We start from the raw sequence: 25635 nt of genomic DNA, 5'->3' as shown, positions 1-25635 counted from the left end.
ATCAAGATATGAGCTCAGTAAACACAGTAAAACATTTGATATGATCGGACAATTACACTGTGACATATTCCAACAGAATCGACTCATGTTAAATTTAGTCGATATTAAAATTAAAATGACTCGAAGCAATGCAGCGTTTTGTCTTCTATCGTCAAAAGTGGATGCTGCATACAAAGTGGTATTAGAACATGCGTCATTATTTATACGAAAAGTTCAAGTGAGTCCTGGAGTTTCACTCGGTCATGCAAAAGCTTTGGAAAAAAGTTCTGCCAAGTATCCCATCGACAGAGTTTTATGCAAAACTTATTCTATTTCGAAAGGAAGTTTTTCATTCATGCAAGATAATGTATTTCTAGGTGCGATGCCAAAAAGAGTCGTGATTGCCTGCGTCGAAAATGCTGCTATGAATGGACATTATTCAAAAAATCCTTTCTTATTTTCACACCACGATGTGAATTTCATCTCTATATATGTTGACGGTCAACCCGTACCAAGTAAACCTATGGAATTGGATTTTAAAAATAATAATTACATTCGTGCTTATCACAGTTTGTTTGACGGATTTAATAGTGATAAAGGCATCTATTTGTCTCGTGAACAATTCGCACGAGGTACGACACTTTACAATTTTGATCTCTCAGCAGACTTATGCAACGGTCCTCATTTAAATTTACAACATCAAGGAAATTTGAGAGTTGAAATTAAATTTAGCACAGCCATCGAAGAAACGCTCTCGTTATTGATTTATGCCGAATTTCAAAACGTGATTGAAATTACAAAATCTCGTCACGTGCTGTGTGATTTTGCAAATTAAAATGGATTCGAATCAAATACAGAATATTCTACAAAGTGACTCAATTACCAAAAAATATTTTCTGGGTGTGTTTCCCAGTGATCATCTGGCGGACATTGTCATCGATACAACCCCCACCTGTTTTATTGCAAACGTGGATACTTCGAAAGAATCCGGAAGCCATTGGGTGGCTTTTCATGTCGACGGAAAACAATTGGAATTTTTTGATTCTTATGGAAATCCACCTTCTTTTTTCAAAGGAGCTATTGATGATTTTGTATCACAATTTTCGAATGTAAACTTTAATCCCATGACATTGCAAAGTAATGTCACGGCAGTATGTGGTCAATATTGTATTTATTATTTGTATTCAAAATGTCGCGGTCATTCATTGAAAAATATATTGTCTTCTTTTATAGATTCGCATGTTTGTAATGATAAGATTGTATACAATTTTATTGCGAAACGTTTTCATGTATTTCCGAATTTTAATCAATAAATATATTTAAAGGAATATCATCGTTATTTGTCTCTCATTCGCCATGGAGTTTCCAAAGTTGGAGGTTCCTTTTACGATGGTCGCAGCCGGACCAACTTCTTCGGGAAAGTCATTTTTCATTGCCGATCTCATCAAACATAAACGTGAGATGTTTTCGATTGTCCCCGACAAAATTGTATGGTTCTACGGGATCTATCAAGAATTATATGATACGATCCCCGATGTGACGTTTGTGGAAGGATTTCCTTCAAATTATCGAGAGTATTTGGGGAATTATACGGTTTACATAATTGATGATTTAATGCATTCTTGCGGTAAAAATGAAGTCATGACTAAATTGTTCACGCGTGGAAGTCATCATATGAATATATCTGTAATTTTCATCACACAAAACTTTTTCCACAAAGGAAAAGAAATGCGTGAAATTACTTTAAACGCACATTATATTCTTCTTTTCAAAAATAGAAGAGATGTGAGTCAAGTGACTCATTTAGGAAAACAGATTTTTCCCAGACATTTAAAATTTTTTCAAGAAGTGTATGAGGATGCGACGAAGGAGAAATTTTCATATCTGTTAATCGATTTGAAAAATGAAACACCCGAGGAAATGCGTCTGCGCACAAATATTTTACCCAATCAAACACAGTACATATATCAGAGAAAAATAGTATAAAGTGAAAGGATATAAATAATAACATTCATTTGTCATCATGACAATTACCAAGCAACAGCTGAGCGAGCTACATCTTCTGCAGATTTGTCCAGCAAAACTTCAAAAAGAGTTATTAAAAAAGATTGATGTGAAATGTATCAAGGCAATTTGTGAGTGCTGTCACAACACATTGAAAGGAAATATTCCTCTATCAAAACATCAAAAGAAGAACTTGTCAAAGCACAAGACAACTTTGCGCAAATTAGCAAATCGTAAATTAGCTTTGTCGAAAAAGCGGAAGCTGGTTGTTCAAAAAGGTGGATTTTTGAATTTTCTCATTCCTGCAGCTGTAAGCGTGCTATCAACTATACTCGGAAATGGAACACGCTAAGAAATATTCCTTGGTTCCCGAGGAAATATTTCTGAAACATACAGTCACTTCCAATCAGTTGAGTGAATTGGATCGTGAAATGTTAAAGATTTTACAGAGCAAGTTAGCGGATCATGAAAAGTTATTGAAATATACAGAATTGCTACAAAGGAAGTTGAACATGACAGAATTCAACCCAAGATGGACCCAACCTCAAGAAAATAAAGTTATTGAAAAAGAAGAAGAAGAAGAAGAAAGAAAAATAACAAAAACTGAAAATTATGAATCTACGATACTGAAAAGTGTTGCAAAGAATTACCTGCATCAAGCAAGAAATCTGTTGGATCTCCTGAAGAAACATTCCGATCTTTTATCATGGAATGAAAAAGGACAAATTATTTATAAAAAACAAAACATTCCGAATAGTAATATTGCGGATCTGATGAATTTAATTTTCAGCAATCGAAAAAATATTCATGTACCATGGAAAGATGAATTTTTACACACGTTAAATGAAATAAATGTACCCAAACATTTTGTGAAAAATAAGTATTTAACAGATGTGACTCCAACTTTTGTACCTAAAGCTGTCAATGTACCTTCGTCTCTCGATACACCCAGAAAGAAAAGGGCGAAAAGACAGCCCGATTTTGTATGGGATACTATGTATCAATAAAATATTTTAGTTCATTAATTCTGTCTCGTTATTATTTTCGCTACATGCAAATGAAAACAATAAAAGCAGTTAAATGGAATAATACATTTATTGAACAAATAAAAATAGTATATACAAAAACTACTTACAGATCAGCCGTTCGCTCCTTCAAATAATCCACTGTAAACATTGCAATTTGAGTCTCACTTAAACATATTTTTTCGGAAATGCTATCGCAAAGTTCGACAAAGTTCATAGTAGTGAAAATATTTTCATTTTCACATAATAGAGTGTATTTGTCCTTGGATGTTAACGACATACATTCATGTCTTCTTTGTGAGGGATGTTCTACCTTACAGCCGGCACATTCAAAGTTTTTTAATACAGTTCGCCGCATTTCTTCAATGAAGCAATCGTGCGCAAGTTCAGGCGCTACAACTTCATCAATCGTTGGAGCTTGAATATTTTTTCGTTCAACACGGAGCATTTCACGAAATATGGTGAAAATTGCACGGAGGATCTCTCCTAGAATACCATCATCTTCTTCTTTCAAAATTTTTCTAACGTCTTCTCGTAATAAAATGGGAGGTTTTTGTATATACTATTTTTATTTGTTCAATAAATGTATTATTCCATTTAACTGCTTTTATTGTTTTCATTTGCATGTAGCGAAAATAATAACGAGACAGAATTAATGAACTAAAATATTTTATTGATACATAGTATCCCATACAAAATCGGGCTGTCTTTTCGCCCTTTTCTTTCTGGGTGTATCGAGAGACGAAGGTACATTGACAGCTTTAGGTACAAAAGTTGGAGTCACATCTGTTAAATACTTATTTTTCACAAAATGTTTGGGTACATTTATTTCATTTAACGTGTGTAAAAATTCATCTTTCCATGGTACATGAATATTTTTTCGATTGCTGAAAATTAAATTCATCAGATCCGCAATATTACTATTCGGAATGTTTTGTTTTTTATAAATAATTTGTCCTTTTTCATTCCATGATAAAAGATCGGAATGTTTCTTCAGGAGATCCAACAGATTTCTTGCTTGATGCAGGTAATTCTTTGCAACACTTTTCAGTATCGTAGATTCATAATTTTCAGTTTTTGTTATTTTTCTTTCTTCTTCTTCTTCTTCTTTTTCAATAACTTTATTTTCTTGAGGTTGGGTCCATCTTGGGTTGAATTCTGTCATGTTCAACTTCCTTTGTAGCAATTCTGTATATTTCAATAACTTTTCATGATCCGCTAACTTGCTCTGTAAAATCTTTAACATTTCACGATCCAATTCACTCAACTGATTGGAAGTGACTGTATGTTTCAGAAATATTTCCTCGGGAACCAAGGAATATTTCTTAGCGTGTTCCATTTCCGAGTATAGTTGATAGCACGCTTACAGCTGCAGGAATGAGAAAATTCAAAAATCCACCTTTTTGAACAACCAGCTTCCGCTTTTTCGACAAAGCTAATTTACGATTTGCTAATTTGCGCAAAGTTGTCTTGTGCTTTGACAAGTTCTTCTTTTGATGTTTTGATAGAGGAATATTTCCTTTCAATGTGTTGTGACAGCACTCACAAATTGCCTTGATACATTTCACATTAATCTTTTTTAATAACTCTTTTTGAAGTTTTGCTGGACAAATCTGCAGAAGATGTAGCTCGCTCAGCTGTTGCTTGGTAATTGTCATGATGACAAATGAATGTTATTATTTATATCCTTTCACTTTATACTATTTTTCTCTGATATATGTACTGTGTTTGATTGGGTAAAATATTTGTGCGCAGACGCATTTCCTCGGGTGTTTCATTTTTCAAATCGATTAACAGATATGAAAATTTCTCCTTCGTCGCATCCTCATACACTTCTTGAAAAAATTTTAAATGTCTGGGAAAAATCTGTTTTCCTAAATGAGTCACTTGACTCACATCTCTTCTATTTTTGAAAAGAAGAATATAATGTGCGTTTAAAGTAATTTCACGCATTTCTTTTCCTTTGTGGAAAAAGTTTTGTGTGATGAAAATTACAGATATATTCATATGATGACTTCCACGCGTGAACAATTTAGTCATGACTTCATTTTTACCGCAAGAATGCATTAAATCATCAATTATGTAAACCGTATAATTCCCCAAATACTCTCGATAATTTGAAGGAAATCCTTCCACAAACGTCACATCGGGGATCGTATCATATAATTCTTGATAGATCCCGTAGAACCATACAATTTTGTCGGGGACAATCGAAAACATCTCACGTTTATGTTTGATGAGATCGGCAATGAAAAATGACTTTCCCGAAGAAGTTGGTCCGGCTGCGACCATCGTAAAAGGAACCTCCAACTTTGGAAACTCCATGGCGAATGAGAGACAAATAACGATGATATTCCTTTAAATATATTTATTGATTAAAATTCGGAAATACATGAAAACGTTTCGCAATAAAATTGTATACAATCTTATCATTACAAACATGCGAATCTATAAAAGAAGACAATATATTTTTCAATGAATGACCGCGACATTTTGAATACAAATAATAAATACAATATTGACCACATACTGCCGTGACATTACTTTGCAATGTCATGGGATTAAAGTTTACATTCGAAAATTGTGATACAAAATCATCAATAGCTCCTTTGAAAAAAGAAGGTGGATTTCCATAAGAATCAAAAAATTCCAATTGTTTTCCGTCGACATGAAAAGCCACCCAATGGCTTCCGGATTCTTTCGAAGTATCCACGTTTGCAATAAAACAGGTGGGGGTTGTATCGATGACAATGTCCGCCAGATGATCACTGGGAAACACACCCAGAAAATATTTTTTGGTAATTGAGTCACTTTGTAGAATATTCTGTATTTGATTCGAATCCATTTTAATTTGCAAAATCACACAGCACGTGACGAGATTTTGTAATTTCAATCACGTTTTGAAATTCGGCATAAATCAATAACGAGAGCGTTTCTTCGATGGCTGTGCTAAATTTAATTTCAACTCTCAAATTTCCTTGATGTTGTAAATTTAAATGAGGACCGTTGCATAAGTCTGCTGAGAGATCAAAATTGTAAAGTGTCGTACCTCGTGCGAATTGTTCACGAGACAAATAGATGCCTTTATCACTATTAAATCCGTCAAACAAACTGTGATAAGCACGAATGTAATTATTATTTTTAAAATCCAATTCCATAGGTTTACTTGGTACGGGTTGACCGTCAACATATATAGAGATGAAATTCACATCGTGGTGTGAAAATAAGAAAGGATTTTTTGAATAATGTCCATTCATAGCAGCATTTTCGACGCAGGCAATCACGACTCTTTTTGGCATCGCACCTAGAAATACATTATCTTGCATGAATGAAAAACTTCCTTTCGAAATAGAATAAGTTTTGCATAAAACTCTGTCGATGGGATACTTGGCAGAACTTTTTTCCAAAGCTTTTGCATGACCGAGTGAAACTCCAGGACTCACTTGAACTTTTCGTATAAATAATGACGCATGTTCTAATACCACTTTGTATGCAGCATCCACTTTTGACGATAGAAGACAAAACGCTGCATTGCTTCGAGTCATTTTAATTTTAATATCGACTAAATTTAACATGAGTCGATTCTGTTGGAATATGTCACAGTGTAATTGTCCGATCATATCAAATGTTTTACTGTGTTTACTGAGCTCATATCTTGATTTCAATCCGGGTCCAGCGTTCCCAGCCTTGGGGTCGATTTCTTCAGGTTGCTCATCTTTGTAAAACAGCTCACAGGTAAGTTGACTTTTCTTAGCATCTTCTCCATAATTTAGCAGAGTTTCAATGTATGCACGATATGGATAAGTGTTGCTTGCAGATGAAATATTTCGTTCATTCAAACTGATGTCGATTTGCGAGAACAGAGAATGGAGAAATAAGTTGGTTGGCACTACAACTTCTTCAACTTCCGATCCATCGGGCTTGGAGGTTTTCGGTGATATGGGGGATCCATCCGCTTTGACGATTTTCGCTTTCACGTAAATGTAGGATGCGTTGAGATCTGTATATTCCACGCCGCTTCCAGATATTGAAAATTCGAGAGGCGATCCGTCTCGAATGCTTGCGATGGGATGATATTCGACAAATTGTCCTTTTTCAATAGCAGCTTGAGTGGGAGGCAGTGTGAATAAGTCCAGTTCTGATTTCACACACACAGGTGAATCACGATGAATGAGAGAAGACATTTTTTTAAGAGAAAATATCGTGATGTGTTTTCACTCTCTTGGTTTTACGAACACTGACTTGTTTCTTGGGAAGTTTGCGCTTTTTATTCCTTCTGCCGGAGCCGATCATGGTCTTTAATTTAACTGCAGCTTTATCCGTCAAGTTTTTACCGGCTTCCTTCAAACGTCGTTTAGCAGCCACTTTGAGATTTTCACCACGTGACACGTCGTTGAATACATCTACTCCGCTGTTCAAAATTTGTTTACCGACCGCTTTGGCACCCGACTTGAAAAGTGGGACCGCAGATCTGAAGAAAGATTTAAAGAGTCCTCCGAAACCATAGCCTCTTTGATAGGGTGCACCTTGATAATAATTAAGACCATTTCCAGATTGATGGGTGTAGTAATCCTCGAAGGATTTTTGACAGCATTGATATGGAACATACATCATGAGAGGAATTTCTGACGAAAGTGAAGTTTCACGTACGACCTTCCACGCTCGAATGGCACTAACATTCCTGTGTTGGTTCTTATAACGATTTCGATAGTGTCAATAATTTTTCGACTCACGGGCAAATAGTGAGGTCTTTCATATTCCACGCTGACCATTTCTCCGTCGGAACCGCTGACTTTAATTGTTCGCAGGAGCGGAGCATACACGTCGCCTATGATTTGAGGTTCGATTATATCCGTATAAACCATTAGCACTCTGAAATGTGCATTAGGATCTGCAATCTGTGGGCTGAACACGGTCTGTTCCACATTTTTATCGCTATCACCCCCTATAACCATTGGGGGAAATCCTAACATCTGCGATAATCCTTCATGAAAGACAACGCGTGCATTGTTTTTCACTTTAACTCGCACACGTTTCGTCACATGATTGTAATTGAAGGAAATCTTATTATCATGATCAGGTATGCTTAAGGCTTTCAAAATATCAGAAACATTTTCGTAACATCCGGGTGGAATATTTCTTCCTAATTCTTTTCCATCACCTAGATCGAATCCAATTAAATTATTCTCTCGATTCACATTATACCAAGTATGCGGGTAAATGACTTCTACCAGCGCACAATCCCAATGTCCAGTCAGTTCAATTGGGGTCGGTAGACGTGTAATAAAATGGGATATTTTATTATCTGGGAAATAGTTTAATGAGCTGTCGCTGGGCAAAGTCACATAGAACGAGCCCATCTTGCAGAGTGAGCAAATGATATCGTGTCTCAAGTATTTATAGGTTGGATAAATGTGAGGCCGGAATCCATTGGTTAAATTTTTCCGGATAACCACGAAACTTGACAAAATATTCAGTTTTGTTTTCCTTTTTTCTCTTTCGTAATATTTTTTCGACAGTATAATCTTCTTTCAGTTTGACTTTTTGTAATTCTTGAGGATAAAAAGTTCCTTGGATGGGTTCACCCATTAAATCTTTCACACGGTACACGGGAATAGTTCTTTTGACACATTCGGTGATGATGAATAATTCCTCCGTCCAATTCGTCTCGTATCCTTTTTCAAAAGTGAGTTTTTGTTTAGAAATACGAACGACTTCACCAATGTTGTAAACACACGGTTTCCTTTCCGCATCTTGATTATCTCCGTAGATCGCGAAATACACTTGTCCTTCATTATTCGCATTCACTTCAACAGGTGCCCTCTTGATGGTGGAATGGTAAGTAGTATTATAACTCTTTATCAAATCATCTAACACGTCAATATAGTTGTAAGTGTTTTGACTCGTGAAATATTTCCACATTTTAGTTTTCAAAGTACGATTGAATCTTTCCACTACTGAAGCCTTTGTTGCGTTGAACGTTGTGAAGAACTTGACTTGATTGTCTCGTAGAAACTTTTGAAACAGTGCATTTTTAAATTCACCACCTTGATCCGTTTGGAGTAACTTGGGTTTTCTCTCTGTAAAAATAGATTGGAAAGCGTCGACAATCTCTCGGCCCTGCTTCGTTTTTAAAGGCTTCGCCCATGCATATTTTGAAAAAATGTCGATACATGTTAATATATACCGATAACCACGATTATGTTTCTGTAAACTTCCTAAATCGGCGAGATCTGCTTGCCATTGGAAATCTTTATGATGAACGAATACGCGATTCGTCGGGAATTTCTTTCTCACAGGTTTGTGTAGAGTGTACGCATCGACTCCCGCTAGATAATTCTGAATGGCTTTCTTGCTTTCTTCTCCTTCCAAAGCACGAAATAATGCATTGACACCGCCAAAACTTGCTTCTTGAGCCGGTTCCAGGTAAGCCTTCTTCATTGCAGCAGGAAAAATGATTATTCGACACGTTGAAATGAATCATCCTCGGAACGTAATGAGTGAATTAGAAGTATCATTAGGTTTAAGTAGAAAATCAACAGCAAAATCCGATTTCCCTGTCAGAATATAAATGATTCCCATGACGCAACATAAACTAACATAAAGAGCAACAATCCATACAACCTCTTCTCTAGGAGGCATGTTTAAGAATAAAATAGAAATACATGAGCTATCATCATTTATAATGGCGGGTGCATCTAAAAACGACATAGTCCAATATGTTTGTAAAAACACTGGAAATAGCTCTGTACAACTTTATGGAGATGGCATGACAAAAAGTATCACACATTCTTATGACAACAATTGTGACGTTTTGCCATACCCTAAACAGGTTGCCACTCGAAAACCATTATATAAGGTTACAAAGAAAAAAAAAATAACGTTAAATTGCAAAAAAAAATATTCTAAGTCCGAAAACGTGGAAAAATATTCAAAAACGCACGAAAACTATTCGTAACCTTTCATGGTGCGAAAACGTAGCCGAGCGGAAGCGAGGAAGAGCGAAAACGTAGCCGAGCAAAAGCGAGGAAGGGCGAAAACGTAGTCGAGCGGAAGCGAGGAGGGGCGAAATCACGGTGGTCATCTTCTTCAAGATTCAGGCGCAACCCAAGGTCAACCCCAAGGTCGGGAGGAGGTGGAGGGGGGGTCGGCAGGGGGTGGAGATGGACGGCGCAGCTGGCTGCGGGCTGCGCCGGCTGGCGTTGAACTGTCCTTATTCCCCTACTGACGCACATGTATTTTTCCCATCTTAAAACCCAACTTTCTTTCTTTATTTTTCAATATTTATTTATTTTATATGTTTTTTGCCATTTTTTGCTTTAAGTGCAATTTTTAGGATGCATTGAGCCTACTTTCATGCGATTTACCTCTTTATTTTACATTAACGGGAAGGCATACTAAAACGAGATAATGACTAACACACTTTGTAAGTTATTATTATCATAATTATTATTATTGATTACAATTGTGCATCATGGTTAGAAAATGATTTAATATTTTTCTAAGTAGTTTACTATTAAAAAAAGAAGTACTTGACATGTTTTCTGATGAATAGTTTATTGTTAAAAAACATTGTGATATCAATCAGTAAATAAATAAATCCGTTGACTGTGATGGGATTGAAATTGTAAAAACCATAACTAAAAGTCTCTTTGTGAAAAAAAAAAAAAAAAAAAAAAAAACCTTCTGCAAATTTGTTATGCATTAGCACCTAGAGATAAAATATCTCGAAATAACTACGCGTAATATGATGTAAAATCCTTTAAACCTAAAAGTATCAAATGATTTTGAAGATTTTTATCTGAAGTTCAAATAGTATTGATAAAAAAAAAAAAAATTATCCGGCATGCATCCTTTTGCAAAAAATAACTTTAGAAATTACTAGAAACTTGAGATAATAAAATAGAGATAAAATAAAATAATATGGTTCAGTTCAGTTGTCACTATTGCTACTAGTGAAATTCAGTTGAAAGTTCAGTAAATGATTTTACGCAGAACTAATCATTGCAATCAACAGTTGTTGCTTCAAAATCAAGGTTTAGTAAGATAAGAAAATCTTTTATCAAGAAACATCTGTTGAAGTTACATTCTACGTTTCTTAATACAGTTGCGGATATTCTCAAGAGTTACTTGAAACGTCTTACTTGTGGGACACAGGCATCAGGTATTTTTTTTATTTTAAAGTTACATTTTCCGTTTCTAACTTAAGGATAAATTCTTTAAGAAGTCGATCTTGCAGCTATCTATCTTTTTAATAAATAAAAAGTACTATGTAGATCTTAGATTCAATTTAGATTATTGAAAGAATTGTGATACCTTTTTAAAAAGATGTACCAAACTGACTGTAAATGTACTAAATAGTTACGTAATTGTTAATAGTTTAAGAATGTTCTGTACCTAAAACTGATTTTGAACTGCACTTGTATTTTTTTTTTTTTTTTTTTTTTTTTTGAGCAAATGAACAAATTTCATTACATTTCATAAAAATTCAAGTTACCGTAAACGCGGACTACTTTGATCCAGATTTTTAACTTTTCTCATTATTTTCTCTCACACAATATATTTATAACTATTCATATTTCCAAGCTGTGGAAACTTATTTTACACATCTAGATTACTTACATTATTAATTTAATTTTAGAATAGTGATCAGTTTATTTCCAAGTATTTTTACCCTTTATTAGTGTTTCTTGGACATTGTTACCCTTGCGTTTGGGTTACTTTGGTGTAAAGTGGTATTCGCTATTTAAAATCATTGTAGAACTAACTAGATTCAAAGATAGATGTGTACTCATGGGGTAAAATTTTTATTTTAAAGAAAAATACATTTTTGCAAGAAGTTTGAGTCACACATAGAGATAAAAACAGTCGAAAAAAACAAAGAAATTTCGGGGGGAAAAAACCGAAAAAAAAAACTTTTTTTTTTGAATGGGTTTATTTCCACTTCGGAAAAATTGAAAAAATGAATTTTTCCAACTTTTCAGGAAGTTTTAATTGAAATTTTCAGCAAAAAGTGATTAGAAATTTTTCATGCTTAAATTCTGATGCAATTTCCTCCCCCTACCCCCTTTTTGTAAGTTAAAATAATGTCTAAATTTGATAATGCAAGTTGTTGTATGATAATATAATTTGCATACAGATCAAAAAGCATTTAATACTTTCTGCAAAAGAAAAAAAAAAAGCAATATCCTTAGTGAAGAACTTTTCTTCTTCATAAAACTCCATAACTTTAATCACAAAACTATGTTTCTGCTGATTGTGCGAACGAGATGCATAGGATGCGGCAGAAAAGGGGCAAGAAATACAGAGGTGCAACTGCTTATTGAAAATTTCATTCAAGGGCCACAAGCCCTTAAATCAATCATATTCCTTATAAAGCAATAGGTTTAGAGAGTCATGTGTAGTTTAGGGTAGACCTTTGACTCTAAAACAGGCCATACAGTGTAATAAATGGGATTGAGGTCTAGCGAGCAGACCGACTACTCTGAAAAGGATATCATGTCAAAAACACCACTCTTGTCTTTTTGGCTGCATGAACTGGTGTGGAGTCAAATTGAAATGTTTAGTCTACATTGCTGTGCTGAAGTCCACTTTGGTCCACAGAAGTACATTAGCCCCTAAAATGTCTTTCTGATACACTTTTTGATTTATTTTATGGCCCTCATCTACAAAAAAAAAAAAAAAAAAAAAAAAAAAAAAAACAGAGAGTTTTTGTCACTTGCTCGATTCCATCACAGACAAAATCTGACTTCAGATTTTGGCGATGTTTAACATTTTCTAAGGTGCTTGGAGACCAAATCCTCTATAGACCAAATCCTAACGTTCTGGGGGTTATGAACTGGTTTGAACCGTAAATCAGTGAAAGGTATGTCTTCCAGCGTGGACTTGCGGTTCGTCTCAAATGTTTCTGGCATCTTTGGAGTAGACGAATGCCTGAACTTTTTGGAACTCGTAAACCTTTTGTTTGAGCTCTTTTTGCTCTTAGTTGCACTTATCGGTCACAAATTACCATCTTACGAATAACATCTCTCGTGTAAACCCAAGGATTTCATTGAACTCAATTTTGGATAACCTAACGATTAACTTAAATGTTCTCTGTTCGTTTTTTAACACTTTCCGGGCATCGACTATCATTTCCAAGCCACTTGAAGCAGAGAACCGCATCAAATTCTGTTTTCCGAAGCACAACAAGCAAACGAACTGTTTTTCTACTTGGTTAAGCAACTTTAAAATAGCAAGTCTTTAGAACCAAATTGTAAGAAAACCGAAAAACATTACAAAAACTAGGAGATATATTGTAAATTATATTTTAATAAAGTGAGAAACAAAAATAAATGAGACACTTATTAAAATGAAATTACTTTACTTTCATTCGATTATGCAATATTTGTCCGATTCCCTGCCCCCCCCCCCTCCCGCACTTGTATAATGCCGTGCTAAGCACAAAAGTGGAATCTGCAGTTGAGTTTAAGCTGAGATATTGTGTTTGGAAGTTTGGCTCTTCCATATATTGATTTACATGTCTTTTTTTTTTCCAGATTTGTTTTTTTAAAATAGTTTCCGATCAAATGACTCCAAAGCATTTTACTTATTAAGTAAAATACGAAATAGAGGAAAACTTGGTTATAATAACTCAGTTTTGTTCAAAATTGCCGGCATAACTACTTTTACTACTGTGCTTAGCATGGCCCTATATTTAACAGAAACTCCTGTTTAAGTTTTGGCTCAGCTTTAGAAACCATTACGCAGTTTTGGTTTGGGGTTTCTGTTAGAAAGAAAAATAAAAACCAATTTTGTTTTGATTTTGACTTATACTGCATTGGAAAAAAATCAAAACTCAATAGCTTTCATTTTCAGACAGAAAAGTTACATTGTAAGGAAGGGAACTCATACTTATTTTTCTTTTAAACGATGTCAATCATGTTTTTGAAAGTCAAAAATTGCAATTATTATTTCCAGTCTCAAAGGCAATTTAAAATAGAAAATGCAATTGTTATGATTAGACACACCTTACCGAATCTCATTGATTAAATGTCAACTTGACTTATTTCTGGGGTTGAACACAAAAAAGGGTTCTTTTTTCTAACTAAACTTACCTTTATGTGTATTTTGCCAAGCAGAAAAAGAAGATGTGTGTATTGCATATATTTTTCAATGCTTAACCCTTTATATGTTTCCAGAAAAACAGAGCGATTAAGAAACCCTATTTTTATTCATAAAAAAATCAATTTTTCCATTTTTCCCAAACCAATTTTTTCCCACCATTTCAAAATTTCCGGAAATTTTGCATCTCTAGTCACACATATATGTTTCAAAAAAAATTTTCTTTTTAATATGTGTGCGTACCAGTTATTGTCTCAGAAACTACTGACAGAGAAAGATCATCCTTTCATCAATTTTGGAAGTAAAACTAAGAATTAAATGTCCAAGTATTTGTGAAACGAGTTAAATGTAATTCTTTTATTTTGAATTTAAACTTTTAGCTTAGGGCTTTTCTCTCCTATTAGCAATGATTAAGAACTAAAATAGGGTTGCTTTTTACAAAATTAATGATTGAAAAGCTCTTTAACGTTCTTTTATTAAGTTTAAATGTGTTCTTTTATTTAATTTAAATTTAATTGTGAAGATGTGAATTGTTATTCCAAAAGAAACTTGGCCATGTTTAGTTCTATAATAGAAACATTTAAGAGCATAAACTAACCAAATCACAATGGTCTTTATCACATTCAGAAGAGAGTAAAACATATTTTTTAAAGGTTTCCTGGATACCTTTAAATTGTTTATGTTTTTTTTTTTTTTTTAATTCTAATAGTAAGGTAGACCGGGGATCATTTACGCGGATTTTTTTCAATGAATTTTCTAAATTTTATGTTTTATTTCGGAAATTTAAGACAATGCGGTTTTAAAAGGCAGTTAATAGAGTCAAAATTGGTGCATTCAGTTGTTACTCAGTTTGTATTTTTAACCGTTAAAAAAAGTATTTTGGAGTTCAAGTCAGTTGCGTAAACTTGCCCCGCAGTTTACGCTTATTAATTTTAACACCTAACGTGGTTCTGTTAGTGTTTTTAACACAATATCTTACCATCGTTAAAATAAATCAAACTTATTACACCCTGAATAGTGTATAAAGTAAAAGCTGAACGGGAATAAAGACAGCACTACATGATTGTACGATATAAGATACGAATTTGTAACTCAATTAAGAACTAAATCGTGATTTTTAAAACTATATAGTCTGAAAATACTAAAAAAATGTTGAGACAGTTCGGAGCAAAAACACATAAGTCAGAGCACGTTCAGAAGTAAGTGCGTAAAGGTGCTCAGACGTCAACGCGTAAACTTGCCCCGTCGCCAAAAAATCAATTACATTTTAGTCATACAAATGCAATTCTCAAAAAAAGATAAAGTCCTGCTACTTTTTATATATTTGTTCTTTCTTAACTAAGTATTCTTTATTCACAATAAACTTCAAAACGTTCAACTCAAAATTTACTCGACTTGGTAGAAAACACATTATTCTTTCTGCAAACTAGACCGAAGCTCGACTGATGCTGAAAAACTAGTGAGGATATTTGCTAGGGAGCAGCATCAATCTGTTATGACTGTTGGCTCTCCAGTTATAATTAGTTTTGAAAAAAAGGGCACTGCGTAAATGTGCCCCGGTGTACACTACCGATATAAGTTTTTTTTTCCAAACGTCATTTTGTCAGTATAAACTTAGCTTTATTACAAGAAGTAAGTAAATATATTTGGACTACATTTCTTACTTAATTATTACTCACTCCTGTTTAAAATATCCGAGCGTCATATATTTTTTTCAGGTAACGTTCTGGCATTTATCGGGATTCCACCTGTTTCCCGTAAAAACAAGTACTTTTTGAAAATGTTTTCTGAGTTTCGACGAGTTGCCTGAATTCAAACTTCTTAGCGTTGTGAAAAACGTCTTTAGCTACCAGTCTCAAAATATAATTGGCGTTTTTATTGAGGGGGCGTTTCGCCTTTAGCTGAGTTATGGCTAGCCTGGATTGACAAAGTCCCAAACGAGGGCAAAATATAATTTTTGGACACTACCTTTGCAAGAGTTGCAGGCAAATGAGCTGTATTCGTTATTTGCTTGCAAAGTTGCCTTTGCTTTTGCCATATGTTTAAAAAAACTCACGAGGTATTTTTTTTTTTTTTTTGTTAAATCAGGAATGTGCAAAACTATTACAAAAAGAAATCTTATTTTCTTTGGACAATTCCTGATTAATTATAGAAACTTGAGTGGCTTTTATTGTGAAGGTTTCTGAGTTTTTCAGAAATAATTCCAGGGTAATTTCAAAAATACTACTGACTTTTAGAGTTAAACTTTCAGTTTTTATAGCAAATACGTTAGGGAAGGGACACAAATTAGGAACTCTAGATTCCCATTGTATCGAGAAACGTCCATGAATTATTTTTACAGTGAAGTTAGTACAAAATTTATTATACGTACAATGCAAATAATGTTGTGTATATTACAATTTTCATATTAATGTGTATATTTCAAAATATTCATCAAATACTCTTAAAACTGTGTTTATTACACTCAGTCACTTTCTCTGATTCTGGTTCTTATCGATTTAATCGCAAGTTTTGTAAAAACTTTTGAAAGTCATTGACTTGTTTCGTTTACTTTCAAACTTTTCTAAATATTTGTGAACGTCGTACACACTAAAAAAGATCATGCCATTCTAATTTACGACTGAAAACAAAAGCACTGCAAATTTATATGATCGATACATCTGGTTTACGGCTCCTGAAAGTAATTTTAGATAGACATTATCTCATTTCAATAAAGGAGTAGTCTCATACACAGTTTCTTAAGCACTATAGCCACTGTTATCCAAATGACACTCGCATTCAAAAGTTAACGTTAAAAGGAAAAACATGGTAAAGTCAGATTTAAATGCTAAAATTTACTTGATATTGTTTTTAGACCTTAGTTTTAATACTTATATATAGTTACTTATATATTTTACAGGATGAATTCATTTCTGTTTTTTCTCCTTGGAAGCATATTCATTTATGGTAAGCGCTTTGCATATGCACTTTGGACAAAACTATATGCATTATCAAGTAATATGTTTTTACTGTTCGTAGGCCACCACTTACTTATAGAAATATATTTTTGCATAAAGATTAATTTCAGTTGCACTTATTTTGCTTAATTCACCTCGTTTTATCTTCAAATGTTACATATTTAAATAAATCTAATTTAAACTCCATGCTTTATAAAATTGAAAGTGCGAAACAATATTATTTTATAAAAGTAATCTTTCTGCATTGTAAAAAATTGTGAGCGTACGTTAAAATTACTATTATTTTTTTCTGATTTCATTTAACAAGTAATCTATACGTATAATAAAATAAGATGTTTGTGTGTGTGTGTGTGTGTGTGTGTGTGGCGCGCATCCCAGGAAAACGGTAAGGCCTAGAAAAATGAAATTTGATATACAGGTGCAGTTTTTGCTGAAGATGTGCACCTCGGGCTTCGATTTTTGATATTTCAATTAGAAAACAAGTTATGTAATGTTTTATGTGAGTTTTAGCACTTTTTATTACTTTTTACCTCATATACCCTGAACCATTTGCGACAGACAAAGAGTTTTTCTACTGTTGTGTAGAAAATTTAATTTTAAGTGTGATGAACAAAAGAAGAATAAAAGATAGAGCAGATTTTGTATTTTTTAGGAACTTTTGAAAAATCTAGTGTTTTTAATTTTTTTCTGGGTTTAATTTTTTCTAAACTCATCCTGCGAAAACTATAAAAGACTGTATTTTAAAAGTTAAGTTGGTAATAGTAAAAACATTTCGCCCTCTTCAGAAGAAAAAAGTTTTTGAAAAACACAATAGCTTTTTAAACTATTTTTTAAATGCAGAACACGACGCGAGCTGTACGCATTGCCGGTTGAGTTCCGAATTCACCTTATAACATGATCTAACTGAAACCACTTGCTTTCTCTTCATTTTTTCTTTTTTTAACGTTCAGAGGGGCCGTGGTAGCCCGATCGGTAGAGTGTCGGATTCGGGGCCGGAGGGTCCTGGGTTCGAACCTCGATGGTCGAAGACCCACCGTCGTCATTAAAGGGGACTGGGCGACGTTAAATATGCTCGTGGTCTCAATGTCCTCCAAGTGAAACGATACCTCTGGGGGTGCTAGCACCAGGTAGCTATTAGCTCCTGGACTAGTTCTAAATTCTCATTAACTGTTCGATCCGGTGATGGTGCTGCCATCTATCGGTATATAAAATAATGGAGGCAAGGCACTTAGTATGCAGTCCTCGACATAAATACAGTTGCAGTCAGTTGTGACTCTGAATAGGAATAGGAATAACGTTCAGAGATTTCATATCTTTATTTTTCCAGCTTTTTTTTCTGGACGTTTTGTTATATTTATTTTTGGTCAAATATTCGTGCGCATTTTTATTCAATAAAAGCAGTGATTTTTTTCGAGCATATTAACGTTATATATTTGTGTGCGTTTAGTTTAATAACAGCTGTGAGTTTTTTTTTTTTTTTTATGCAAGCTCTGCTTTTTGCACACTACAGGGATAGTAAATAAATAAAGCCCGCGTTTTTTTTTATGAATTTTGTTTTTGTTAGGGATTGATGGTTAGGTTTGGTAGATAGAGATATATAATGCGTGGGCAAAAAAATGTTTTTTTTTTACATAGAAAAGGATTGTTAATTACTATCAGAGGTAGATATGCAATGCATGGATCGTATAGATAAATAGATAGATAGACAGGTAGACAAATATAGAGGTCGATACAGTAGATGGACAGTAAGAAATAGACATGCCCGTCATTTAAGGAACTTCAACGGGGATCAATACCCCCCCCCCAACACAGACACACAAACACACACCATGACTTTGAACAAACAATGCTTTCACATAAAAGTTTAAGTGCTTTTTGTTATTTTCCGACAAAATTTGCATGAAGAGTATGCCCTTTGTGTCTCCCCCTCCACCTCCTGGAACTGGAGATAGATCTAGAAAATATTTTATTCAACGAAGATTGATTCATACCATCACCAAATTTATGTAAGCAGCCGCCGAGGGCGGCAACCCTGGCGTAAAAAGGCGAACCAGTTGGTCGCCGCAGGCGGCTAGTGTTAGAAAATAAAAGTTGTTTCAGATAAAAGTATTAATATTTTAAAAATACCCTACATTTATGTGAAAATGTTTGAAACCAAGCAAGAGGTACTGATTGCGCCCTTGTAGATGAACAAATAGCTAATAAATATTTAAATAAATTTTGAAGACACAAAAACTGCAACAAAAGGTATTTTGCTAATATTACAATAGTATTATAAGAGGATTCTTTTGCTTTGCGGCCTAGAGACAATTACTAACGAGAAATTATCGTAGTGCCTTTACCCTCTTTTTATCCATTTTAATTATTTATTTTATTTCATTATTGAGCAATCACGATTGCTTATTGTTTTCATTTGACTGTTTTGATGTCCTATCATTTTATTTTCCCGCCAGCACCTTCTGCAGCATCACCGTCGACCGGCTCCTCACGATGCTGCTCCTCTAGCGAAAACCATCTCCAGGTTCATCCATATCCTACACTTACACGCATACATACACAACTACACACATACACACACAAACACATACACATACACCTACACAATCATACACAAACACATACTCACACACGCATACATACAGACACCTACACATACACACACACCTACAAACAACTACCCACACACTCATGCCTGCACGCAGACACAAACACACACGCCTACATACACACACACACTCGTGATTGCAAAAAGCATAATTTGAATTACAGATGTCAAAATTCAAATTATTATTATTATTTTTTTAAATTTTATCTTCATTTGCATATTTTTCCGTTCGTCTTCGTCTAAACAAACGATGCGTAGAAAACTAAGAAATAGTATGACCTCAACTAATTCGTAGAAATACAAAAATAAATGAAATGCAATAATAGTTTGTTAATGGACTTGTGAAGATATTTGCACTCTTAAAAGGTTGTAATTTTATTTCTAATATGGATTTATCTGAAAAATAACCTGTAATATACTGATAACACATGCAAATGGGAACAGATATGAAACAAATAACGCTTGAATAATAACTGAGAAAAGGTTAGCGACAGATTAGATATGCAAATGTTAAAGAAGAGTCCTTCCTGTTTCTGGCGTCCCAATACAGTGCAAAACTGTAAATGAAACTCATAATGATTGGGAAATTCCTTACCTTTAAATGTATTGTTTTATTTGGTTAATTGAAATTAAATAGTACACAAGTTAAAACTTTTATGTCCATAATATATGTGCTGTTCTTGATAGTAAAAACATATTTAAAAGAAGCGTGACATGAGGTTGCATACAGTTCAGTTGACTGTAAGTGTCAATTCAATGAGGAAAGATTATAACAATTCTTGCCCCAATTCGACTCCTAAAATTTTAAAGTCACAGTAGGATTATCAAATGTTATTTTTTGTATATCCGCATATATATATATATATATATATATATATATATATATATCTTGAGAGTAGGTTAAAATAGAATCCGTTGGTGTAAAATGAAATTTGTAGAAAATAGAAACAATCTCTATCACATTATTTGTGATAATTTTTGAAACTAAACTGATGGTGAGTAAGACTAAACAACATACAGAAAATATTAACAGAGTTTTGCGTATTTCTAAATAAGTGTGTATGCGTCACCTTCGTTTGAAAATGACCCTGTGATATTAATTTTCCTCTCCAGCAGGACTACAAATGTGAATTAACTGGTTTAAAGAAGTTTTATTTTACACATGAAAGGTTACCACAAAACTTTTTGTGTTTAACCATCGATTACATGGAAAGGCTAATATCCAGTTTATAGGCGGAAATGGACGTATCTATTAGTTTATAGGGGTGTTAGTTGGTTTGTTTCAAATGTGCACTTTTGCCTCTCTATTATTTAGCTTTAGTTTTGTATAAAGGAAAATTTGCTCACAGCAACATTTTTTAAATCTAAAGTATATTCGATCTATATTATCACTGCAAGAGTTAATTGATTTATTCATTCACAACAAAGTTTTGAGCTTACCATTTTGCTTTTACGTTCCTGAACGAAATAAAAATATTTTATTTTCATTTTGTTGTTTCTATGGTAACTTCTTTTGTTCCTACTTATTTTATTACTGAGAATGCAATAAATGAATAAGGCACTAGTGACATCATAAAACGCATGTATCAATATCTAATAGCTATTTTCCCATCTTCCCTGCTAGATTCATTCACATGGAATCATCTTTACTTGGCAGATTGCCAGATTACATGCAATCCGTGATCAAACAGTATTTATGAACATTTTCTTATAAGCTATTTTTGATGTGCAATTTAGGTTTTTCAAGTGAATACTGTACTCCAAGGTAAATGAAAACAACTAATATTTACATTATTCCCATTATTTGGAAGATAAAAGTTTGATGCAAAGTGCACATTTGTGCCTTTTGCATACATTTATCACATAACTCCTTTTTTAAATGGTATTTATAGTTTAAATTATTTCAGACTAAAACTTTGAGATTCGGCGGATTGTTTGTAATAAACGAGCCACAAATTGAGCATTACTGATGTAGAAGGCTTCCTAATTGATTTTCTATAACGCTATGTTGTACTTACGTCTACCCCATGGGGATATAAATAGGTTGTTTCTACTTGCCCCATAATCTTTGGGTAAAAAGAAACACGATTTCATTCGCTAAAACACAGCTTTATAACGTCAAAATTGTAATAATCATTTGCTCTCAAAAAAAAAAAAAAAATCTTACCCAAAATGCACAAAATTTTAAGTCACTGGTCATACTAAAGGAATGAGGAATATCTAAAATTGAAACATTGTAGTTTTGTTTCCCTTTTCCCAAATAAACTATATGCAAATATAGTTTCATCAAACAGTCACTTTGTTTCGCAGTTGATAGGTCGGGTAGAGGAAAGTGGGTCTAAAATCAAGGTTTCTTTTTTTTTTTTTTTGAGAAAAGACCCTATAGTTAGAATATTCTTTTTTAAATAAAACTTTTGATGCAATTTATATAAATTTTCGTCTTTTTTTAGAATAAGCATGAAGCAGAACTATTTATGTTTTTTTTTTTTTTTTGGTTTCTCGCAGTGTCACATTTATTACAGTTTTTGACGATCCCCCTTTCCACCATATTGGGATAAAGTAGGGTTAATTCAGAAATTAGGGTACATTTAAATGAAAATGCCAAAATATTGTTTATGAAATAACAATACAGTAAAATAGCTGCATCTTAATTACATTTAATGGTTAAATTTACAAAATATATATGCAGTACCTAGTCTATGAAACAAATACTGTCAACAGTTATCAATTTTTTTTTTTTTTTTTTTTTTGCCATCTTTTTCCTTCGAAAGACGTTTAAAGATTTAGCTGTAAAAAGGTTATAAAAAATGAAAAAAAAAAAACCTTTTGTCAGTTTATTGCGAAACATAGAGCATTAATTTTTGACAAACGTTTACTCAATGACAAATATAATCAGAAAAGGAAACACTTAGCTAAGCCTAAATGTGAAACCAATTCACCCCAATTTAAAAAAATCATAATAAATAGAAATTTTCAAGTTCATTCTTACCTTTCTATAGAGATTTATTCCCTTAGCAATGAACTTTCAGTCTCCATAAAACATAAAGCGTACGCCTGTTAATAACGATTTTTGAAGGAAGTTTATCAGCATCATATAATTATGTTCCCACTGGAACGAACATAAACATTTTTTTTTCACTTCACTTGTCACCTGGTTTTAAAACTAAAACAAAAATACTTGCAATAATAAGAAAAAAAAATCTCCAAAATAGAATTTACCAAATATTTTAATTAAAAAAGATAAAATATATGTTGTTTAGTAAAGCCTCACTTTACCCCGTAGGACTACTTTAACAATAGACCCTATAACACTATTTATCCGTGGAATCATTTGAAATATCGCAACATTTGTGTTTTTCTAATCCACGCAGAAGTTTTTACGATTATTGTCTTATTTACAAATTAACAAGTGTTAACTTTTGGTGAAGGTGACTGTTTGCACCATGGACGGACAGTAACCACTAACTGTAAAAGCAAAGAAGCCGTAGAAAAGTACCTTGATGATGTCCTGAGCAAGGTGCAGGGTGACCTGCCTGACCCTATGCGCATTCCACCCCGATCAACTGTTGTCGAATTGAGTGACGGAGAAGTTTGGGGCTTGTCCACCCTCACAAGAAAAGGAGACGCTAATGTCAAATGCGAAGGGAAGAAAGTTACAATAACTGCAAAGTTCACCGCTGAAGAAATAAAGGTAACCTTTACTAACATTAAACGGTTTTAAGTTGATTTAGTGTAATTAAAATCATCAGACCAATGTCAAACCCAAATCTTAATCAGTATTTTTTTCCCTCTAACGACACATGGCATGTTATATAAATTAGAACATCTACTGCAGACTACAGAATGCTCTAATTTTAAGGTCGCGATTTAATGAATAAGATCATTTGTCAACGTTTTGCTACGATAGTGCATGGTGCATCACATTTTTGAATAATTAATACAAGCAACCTTGAACATGATGTAACGTGTGCATTAACCTCGTAGAATACTCAGATGAGTTTTGAAAAATGTTTAATCACGTTAATGATCCTAGGATATATCTTAATTACAGAAACACCAACCTCATATAGTATTTAATGTTCAGGTTTCGCAGTCAAAATGAATATTGATATGAATTCGTTGTCGAAAAATCAAATAATTTGACTTTATGTGGCAGGAAAAAATAATTATAAAAAGCAAAATAATTAACTTTGTTTTTTCCAGTTTATAATTCTAATATAAATGGTTCCATTATAAGTAATGCTTTTTATGCAATTATATAATTTCATTTAAAAGCTATTTCTTTTTTCTTTTTTTCATTTTAATTTAGAAATTAACCTTTTGTGTCTCCCCAGTTTTGCCGACCCCCACGGTTTTTCATGTTCAAACATACCTTTTAATATAGTAAGGGGGGGGGGAGAAATTTGAAATATTGGCGAAACTCGGGACTAACCGAAGCTTTAAATCGTTTAGCTACTTCGTTACAGCCGTCTTATTGTTTTCAATACTTTTCTATATTTGTAAAATATGTTTGTATTTTTTCAAGGAAGAGCAACCAGAATCAGATTGGAATTATACATATTTTTTCAAATGCAAGAACGGAGTCTCTTCAAATATTTATATCGCATTTCCTTCTTAATACGCGCAATGATTTTTATTTATTTTTTTTTTCACAGGGTCGTTACACGTGGCACAAAAAGTTGCGTGGAAGGGACCGTGAAGGATACGTCGTGTTCATCTCAGAAGACTTTGAAGCAGAAGCTGACCTGTCAATCACTTACGCAGATGACGAAAACCAGCACCATCATCCACAATTGGAGAGATTGGAAATCAGTCGTTTCAAGGATGCAAGAATTGAAATGACTGGAATGAGTTACATTACCTGGGCTTTGGGAGAAATGACGACGCTCTTGTCCGGCATTTTCCAAAGAGCTATTGCGCATGCTCTCGAAGGACCACTAAGGGAGGCTCTCGAGATGCGAATGAGAGAAATTGACATTGATTAAAGATAATTACAAATGTATAACTTTAATGTTTGTTAATTGCCATTTATTAATAAATCATTGGCTTCCGTATGAACTTGACATTTTTTAAATTGATGCTGATGATGATAATAATAATAATAATAACAATAACAATAATAATAATAATAATAATAATAATAATAATAATAATAATAATAATAATAATAATAATAATAATAATAATGTGGATTATTACAATAACACGGTTTATTACTTTTTAACAGGCAGCAAAACCACTAATAATAATGGAAGAAATCTACATATAATGATTTAAAAGAAATTTGAATTGAATAAAAATATAAATCATTTTCACATTATTTTTAAACGAACACAAAAAAATGACATTATAAGAATAATTTTCGTACATTTCATGAATTTAATATAGTGAATAACTATTAAAATTATGTATATGTACCTGGTTTGGAGGAAATATGTTGCACTCTCTGCTAGAAAAAACAAAATACTTTAAATTAATTTTGAAACTTTAAAGTTTATCTTTAATCATATTGCTACAAAATATAAGTAGAAAATGTCACCTGATTTTAAGGGAGTTGATTTTCAAAACTGAATACAACCCAATTAAGAGAAACTATTTTATTATAGGTTATTATGTACAATAAGTTAATTCTTAGATTTTAAATACTGTAAAAGGGAAAGTTATGTCTTATTTTTTAACACAATAATAATAATAATAATAATAATAATAATAATAATAATAATAATAATAATAATAATAATAATAATAATAAAGAAGAAACACTTTCTTTACACACATAACTTGTGCGCATAATTTAAAAGCAGAATTTTTCATTCATATTTGATTTTAAATACGATTCAAAATTTTTTGCTAAAATATTTGGGAGGAATTTGAATTGCTACGATGGCAAAGTAAAAAAGAAAAAGAAAAGAGCATTAATACATCAGAAGAAAATTTAATTTAATTTAGTTGAAGAATCTCC

The 25635-nt window shown here is 33.1% G+C and overlaps 1 protein-coding gene across 1 annotated transcript; it reads left to right on the top strand.

Moving 5' to 3' along the window:
- The first annotated feature begins 10418 nt into the window (after positions 1 to 10418).
- Positions 10419 to 24658, top strand: LOC129228563 (uncharacterized). Its single transcript, XM_054863246.1, has 3 exons — positions 10419 to 10434; positions 23129 to 23364; positions 24329 to 24658. The coding sequence occupies exons 1-3, from the start codon at positions 10419 to 10421 to the stop codon at positions 24656 to 24658; spliced, it is 582 nt and encodes a 193-aa protein (XP_054719221.1).
- Positions 24659 to 25635: the final 977 nt, after the last annotated feature.

Source organism: Uloborus diversus, chromosome 8 (genome assembly GCF_026930045.1).
Source record: "Uloborus diversus isolate 005 chromosome 8, Udiv.v.3.1, whole genome shotgun sequence".
Classification (NCBI taxonomy): domain Eukaryota; kingdom Metazoa; phylum Arthropoda; class Arachnida; order Araneae; family Uloboridae; genus Uloborus; species Uloborus diversus.
Note: the sequence above shows the minus strand (reverse complement) of the source record. Positions and strands in the feature narration are given on the sequence as shown.